The sequence below is a fragment of the Myotis brandtii genome, unplaced genomic scaffold (genome assembly GCF_000412655.1).
Source record: "Myotis brandtii unplaced genomic scaffold, ASM41265v1 scaffold56, whole genome shotgun sequence".
In the NCBI taxonomy this organism is placed as follows: domain Eukaryota; kingdom Metazoa; phylum Chordata; class Mammalia; order Chiroptera; family Vespertilionidae; genus Myotis; species Myotis brandtii.
In genome coordinates, this window is record NW_005370080.1 from 4,132,525 (window position 1) to 4,139,947 (window position 7,423).

The 7,423-nt window shown below is 32.6% G+C and overlaps 1 protein-coding gene across 7 annotated transcripts in view; it reads left to right on the forward strand.

The window, feature by feature from the left end:
- Positions 1–7,423, forward strand: part of MAK (male germ cell-associated kinase) — a 59,491-nt gene that overhangs the window by 6,216 nt on the left and 45,852 nt on the right. For 6 of the 7 annotated variants that reach the window (XR_001364468.1, XM_005878430.2, XM_014549571.1 and 3 more), the window contains exons 2-5: positions 558–887; positions 2,403–2,457; positions 3,077–3,198; positions 7,056–7,135. Coding sequence is in view for 6 of the 7 variants with exons in the window: in XM_005878430.2 (XP_005878492.1) it covers positions 787–887; positions 2,403–2,457; positions 3,077–3,198; positions 7,056–7,135 (358 nt within the window). In the remaining variant the exon portion in view is untranslated. Of the gene's footprint in view, positions 1–557; positions 888–2,402; positions 2,458–3,076; positions 3,199–7,055; positions 7,136–7,423 lie in introns of those variants that run through there. The other variant, XM_014549573.1, reaches the window with a different exon arrangement.

Consider the following 7,423-nt stretch of genomic DNA (forward strand, 5'->3'; position numbering starts at 1 on the left):
TTGGTTGGCAGTTAATTTGCATATCTCACTGATTAGCCAATGGGAAGGGTAGCGGAGGTACGGCTAATTACCATGCTTCTCTTTTATTAGATAGGAAGATAGGATGGCATATGCAGCATATTACTTTTCTAAAACATGAAAATTCCTGGATTCCAAACAAATCTGGCCTAGGAGTTTCACGTAAGGGATTGTGTGGGTCAGATTAAATATGATGCAGACATTGATTCAAATAATTGATATAGTATAGATGTCTGATTTTCCAAGGTCTGTTTTAGAATAATATAGATTATATTCAATAAAAAAGGAATCACACACATCATTTGGCCGATATTTATTGAACATTCATGGGATAGACAGCACAATACCATGTAAATGAAGCAATCGCCAAATGAGTGTTATTCTGCTATATGTGAACTTCATTCTAAAAGGCACAAATGATTTGCTGACAAATGTTTAACACATTGGTATTTATATTATTCATAATCTTCCCCTGTGCTATAGATTACCAGTAACTTTTTAAAGAGATTCTTTAATGAAAATTGTTTTTATTTTTATAGGGTGTTCATAAGAATGGATGCACTGTTTCCTTGCCACATTCCTTATTGCTGTAGCTCATGAACCTACATAATCTTGGGGAAGAGCCTATGTTTAATGATGACAAACCTGTTACCAGTATAGCAACAACAGTCTAACAGCAAAAACAAATAAAAATAAAGAAGCATTTAAATTTATTTTCAACAAAGAAGCCATTACAATCAACAACTTCTGCTGCATTATTTTTCCAAGATGAACCGGTACACGACCATGCGACAGCTGGGGGATGGCACCTATGGGAGTGTGCTGATGGGCAAGAGTAATGAATCTGGGGAGCTGGTGGCCATCAAAAGGTACCGTATAGGACCCTGCAAAGTTTACCTTTGAAACCCATCTTTCTTTTCCTTTGTGTGCTTGCGAACACATGTCTTATATAGACCATCGTATATTTTAGTACATCTAGTATTTATTGAGTGCTGAACTAAGCAGTTTACAATAAGCTTTTCTTATGCAGTAGTTTCTACTTTATAGCTAAGGAATTTAAGGCACAGAGAGGTTATTAAGTAATCTCTCCAAGGTCATATAATCAGTGAGCTGCTGAGTGAGGATTTGAATCCAGGCAGTACAGTTCCACACCTACATTCTTGACTACCATGATGTGCTGCTAATTCTTTATGCTGCCTTTCCTTTATTTATTTCTGTACCCCTGTGTATTACACTCTTGTAGAGGCTCAGAATAATCCCTATGGGTTAGTTTAATAAGTAAGGAAAACCCTACGCTTTGCTGGAATCTTCTAGGACAGTGATGGCGAACCTTTTGAGCTCGGCGTGTCAACATTTTGAAAAACCCTAACTTAACTCTGGTGCCGTGTCACATATAGAAATTTTTTGATATTTGCAACCATAGTAAAACAAAGACTTATATTTTTGATATTTATTTTATATATTTAAATGCCATTTAACAAAGAAAAATCAACCAAAAAAATGAGTTTGTGTGTCACCTCTGACACGCATGTCATAGGTTCGCCATCACTGTTCTAGGACAGCTCAATAGGAAATTACAATATTACATGAAAACAGTAGGGCATATAGGGTTTTCATTTTTCCTTATCCAGCCTTGTAATTTCTACACTTGACGAAACATTTTTTAGAACATGAATCCTATTTTTTCTTGTCTCTCATTTTGTATGGTGACTAAAAATCCATTCATATAAATAATATAATCTCTATCTATGGTATATATAGTGGAATTAACTTATTACCCTAAATTCACTTTTTACAGATTTATCTCTAATGGTAACCAACATTAGCATGGGAGAGGGGAAGGAAAAACAAAATTCAAGAAAACTATTTCTAAAGTTTGGTTACTTCTGAATTATTGTTGATTTAAATAAATCAGTTAACTTTATGGGCATCTTGTTTAAAGCTGAGGTAATGATATACAAGTTGTCAGACAAAATATCTTACTAAATTTGCTGCCAAAATGTGTCATTTCTTTCCCTACTCCATCTAATTATAGTATTTCATATTTATGTTTTAAGTTCTAGAAAGAGGAGGGGACTTTTGGAAGGAGCCCTTCTAGAGAAGCACAATAAAACTGAGTAGAGAAATGTAAGAATTCATCCAGAAAGGAAGATTAATTCTTTCACCTTTGTGTTAAAGCAGAATTTCAGATATGACATAGTTGTGAACTTATACCAAATAGCCTTGAGATATATAGAAGGGAGGTGATTTGTTTTTAAGGAGGAGGGAAGAGAGATAACATAGCTTGCCCAAAGTGAACTAATAACAGTAAGAAAGCCAATGGTGTAATTTGTGTTTTCAAGTTCTTAGTCCCCGTACACTAAACTAACTTTTTTAAATTTCAGGATGAAGAGAAAGTTCTATTCTTGGGATGAATGTATGAACTTGAGAGAAGTTAAGGTAAAATCCTAGAGGTGAAAAGAACAGGAGAAGGCCTTAGCTCTACCCCACACCTCTCTCATTTCTGTTTCAAAAAGTGGCTAAGGAGACTATTCTTCTCTTTGTAGGAAGCAGTACAACGATAATTATATTTCTTACTTTTCCTTTATCTTTCTAAAGTAATTTTTCATTTCTCATCAGAATGTCAGTTGAGAACAGAAAATAACTATAACCATATATTTGAAAGTACACTCTCACTTGTAAAAGACCATTTTAACTTTTTAATTCACTATATACCATTTCTTTATATTTTATGCTGTATGACTTCTATAAATTTTTTGGAGACTTTTGCATGGGATTTTAGATAGTTAAATCAGAACAAAGGTAAACCTAGTTAATAGACTGAGAAAAAAGTGACATATTGTTGACTTGGTTTATTTTCACACTTACATTCATTGCTTAAAACAATTTACTGCTTACTTTAAGTAGGTGTTCTAAGATGTTTTTAGATGTAAATATATTAGACGTTAAAACTTAACTCATTGATGAATTGATCATTATCATACCTAGCATTGATGAGATTTTACCAACTTCTACAACTTTGCTATAAGAATGTTATTGCTTATTTGCTGTGTTGTAGTCTCTGAAGAAACTTAATCATGCCAACGTGATTAAACTAAAAGAAGTTATCAGAGAAAATGACCATCTTTATTTTATATTTGAATATATGAAAGAAAACCTCTATCAATTAATGAAAGACAGGTATGTCTGTATTTTATGAAAATTATATTTCCCCCATTAGCTCCTCCATAAATTTCAGATCCCTTCAATATGTCACACTTTAAAATGTACAGATTTATCTCTCCAAAAGGTGGATTTTAATTAATTAATTGTTATCATCATCAAAGGATAATATCTAACATTGAAGAACTAGCTATGACATAGCCACCATTTTTTCTGCTGTAATCTCTTAAAAGTCAAAATTAATGTTTCATAAAAACACACATACTATCTATCTATACTTTTTGAAACAAAAATCTATTTATAATTTAATACTCAGTAGTAAAACTGGTCTTGGGCAAAATTGAGAAAATTATCTTCATTGCTCTCCCAAGTATCTTGTGAAAGGTTAATGAAAGGATGGAGGGAGGAATGGGTAGCTTTCTAAAAAGGATTTAATAAACTCATTAATTAGAATGCTTAAGTGAATGATAAAATTTAATGTTGCCCATCCCAAGGAAATTCTCATTTTAATTTTTAAGCCTATGAACAGAATCTAAAGAGGGAAAGCTTCGGTCATCTGCCATGAGCTTGGGAGGATAATATTTTATTTTTTTTAAATATATTTTTATTGACTTCAGAGAGGGAGGGAGAGGGAGACAGAGAGATGAAACATCAATGAGGAGAGAGAATCATTGATTGGCTGCCTTCTGTATGCCTGCCCCCCACCCCTGGGGATTGAGCCCACAACCCGCAACCTGGGCATGTGCCCTGACCATAGAATCGAACTGTGACCTTCTGGTTCACAGGTTGACGCTCAACCATAGAGCCACACAGGCAGGGTGGGGAGGATAATATTTTGGAGGTAGCTGACAGTCACATCTGGGAGATTAATGTCCAAAATTTTGCCTGCTTTTAAAGCCAGAGTTGAACAAACAATCTTCAAATACTTTAGAAATAAATTTCCCAGTAGAATGATGTTGATTTCTTTTCGGTATTTCTTTCATACACACATATACTCAAGGCCTCAGGATGATGAGGGAATTTTTCTTTAATCATATTTTTCCGTCTTTCAAAAAAAAATACTGATTGAATGCCTATGATTTTCCAGGCTGATATCATCATAACATTAATAGCAGTTAAAGTAAAAGTAAAGATTTCCACCTCCCAAATCAGTATTTATTTTCTAGAGTTCTTTCTAGCCCTTCTATACAAGCATGCATGATTTTTGCATATTGTGATTTTAGTGGTGATACTATTTTATTTGATTCATTCACTTAACAGGCATTTTTTAATGCTGATATATAATCTTCATAATTACCATGAAATGTTCTGTTAAATGACTATACCAAGCTTTATTTAGTTCTAAACTATTTTAAAAGAAATAACTATCAATGGTAGAATAGGTTGGTAATTATAGTGCATAATATTCATAGAATTATTTGTAGCCATTAAAAGTAATAATTATATAAGATTATGAAAATGCTTATAAGTAGATAAAAAACAAATCAAAATTGTATCTATGTAACATTGACACAATATAAAAGTTATACATGCAAATGGATTAGAATTGCATTAGAATATGGAAAAATCAAAATAGTTTCTTAATTAGGTGGTGAGGTTACGGGTAATCTTAACTTTTTGGCTTCTAATTTTGCTGTTTAAAATATATGAAATGATAAACATATGCATGATATATTGAGATGTACTTCTTGAAGAAAAAATTAAGTACATATAAATGTATGTCAGTGGAAGTGGTTAATGTAATAGCAAATGAACACTAAAAAGAATCAACTTTGGAATTTCATTATTCAATTCTGCTTTTCTAAATTAAATGGAAATAAAAGTGATATATAGAAAATTATTCACGCCGTAGCCGGTTTGGCTCAGTGGATAGAGCGTCGGCCTGCGGACTGAAAGGTCCCAGGTTCAATTCCCGTCAAGGGCATGTACCTTGGTTTCGGGCACACCCCCAGTTGGGGGGGTGCAGGAGGAAGCTGGTCGATGTTTCTCTCTCATCGATGTTTCTGACTCTCTATCCCTCTCCCTTCCTCTCTGTAAAAAATCAATAAAATATATTTTTTAAAAAAGAAAATTATTCACTGTCAAAGGTACAAATTTAATCATTAACAAGTGTAGTATATCGTAGAGGGCTGTTTGAGGTTAAGTGGTAATTTTACACTTCGTTTTTGGTAGCTTAACTTCCTGAAACATTGTTTTGAGGATCCAGATTAAAAGCCTTTTTTGTTCAAGTAAACATTTCCATTTCAATTGGAGACCAATATACATTAACCTTTGTTCTGATACTATAAACCAGTGATGGTGAACCTATGACACGCGTGTCAGAGGTGACACGCGAACTCATTTTTTTGGTTGATTTTTCTTTGTTAAATGGCATTTAAATATATAAAATAAATATCAAAAATATAAGTCTTTGTTTTACTATGGTTGCAAATATCAAAAAATTTCTATATGTGACACGGCACCAGAGTTAAGTTAGGGTTTTTCAAAATGTTGATACGCCGAGCTCAAAAGGTTTGCCATCACTGCTATAAACTGTACCTTCAGCATATAGCATTCTTTTTGCAAAATTAAAATATTGGCAAGGATAAAAATGTTTTGTTTCTTTTAAAAGGTATAGTTTATAAAAGTGAGTTTTTAAAATATTTCAATACTATATGATCAATAGCATTTTTACTGGTAGGCCCTGGCTGGGTAGCTCAGTTGGTTAGAGCATCATCCCATTATGCCAAGGTTATGGTTTCCTTCCCTAGTCAGGGTGTCTCTCTCTCTCTCTTCTCTCTTCTCTCTTTCTCTCAAGACAAAATTAATCAACAAATTAAAAATTTTTAAATACTATTTTCAAATTTGATCAGTGTTTATCTTTCTCTATTGTTTGCTTCTAGCCCATTTGGTGGTACATTTTGAAATACTATATAAACATATAATACAGTTAATAATATAACAAAAAAATAGGCCTTTTCTCATATGTTGAGAATGCTCGAATAAACATTCTAAATTAATCCAGTCAATCATGCTGAAATAAAGATGTTAGAAAATGTTGAAATTATAATAAAGTTGAAAAACTTTAAAATGATTATTTCCAAAATATAGCATGGCTTCAGGGTCAAAGAAGAATTAATTCAGCATCAAAGAATTAATGTTGGTCACATTAATTTGTGGTATACTATTGATTAATATTTGCCAGCCTTAATTTAGCTTTTATTTGGATCTTACTTTGGGCCTTGTGTAAATACCATATTAAATTGCACTGTCCAATGCAGTAGCTACTAGTCACATATGGCCATTTTGAAGTGTGGCTAGTCTGGATTGAGCTATACTAGTAAATGTAAAATAAATTACACATCAGATTTTAAAAACTTAGAACAAAAGATAGAATGTAAATTCATTAGTAATTTCTTTATATTGATTGCATATTAAAGTAATATTTTGTAAATATTGAGTTAAGTAAAACATTGTTAAACATATAAGTGGTTCTCATTTGTGGCTCATTCTATTTTTATTGGACAGTACCAATGCACACTGTACAACTGAAGCAGTTATGTCCTTAAACCTCAAAGCCTACATACATGGTATAGATTTGCATACTTGGCTTATCTGATAGTTATTAGTTTTCTAATTTACTTTGCTCCTCTTGAGACAGTTTAGAATTTAGCTATAGAATTTAGCTATTTGAGTTTTTACCACCCAGTGAAACAAAAACAATTCTAACTTTCATTTTGAAATGTATGATCTTTAGCACTATGAAACTGTACATCATACCTTTAGCCAGTATTATGAGGCCACAGGGGCTTCAAGGGAGGAGGAACCCTCTTATTGCTTTTTGTTGGTTGGTTAGCAGCATTAGATGACTGTTTGTTTGTTTTATTTCTTCACAGAAACAAGTTGTTCCCTGAGTCAGTCATCAGAAATATTATGTATCAAATATTACAAGGGCTGGCATTTATCCATAAACATGGTAGGTTTCTTTTAAGTTTCGCTTCCTGCCTCTTTGGATTATTGTCAAGGTTATGCACAGGAATTGTATATAACTGTTAAATACTGTTATATTTGGATAACTGCAAGTTTGGAGTATGTGCCTATACATACTGATATTTTGTTTAAGTAATTTAGAATTTTTATTCTATATAAAATAAAATTTCTATAATCTATAATTATCTTCCTTTATAGTAGAATTTTTAACAGTTTGATCATCAGCCTTTAGTCTGTCATCATAAACCCATCCTGCAATCTTATTCCCCCTAAT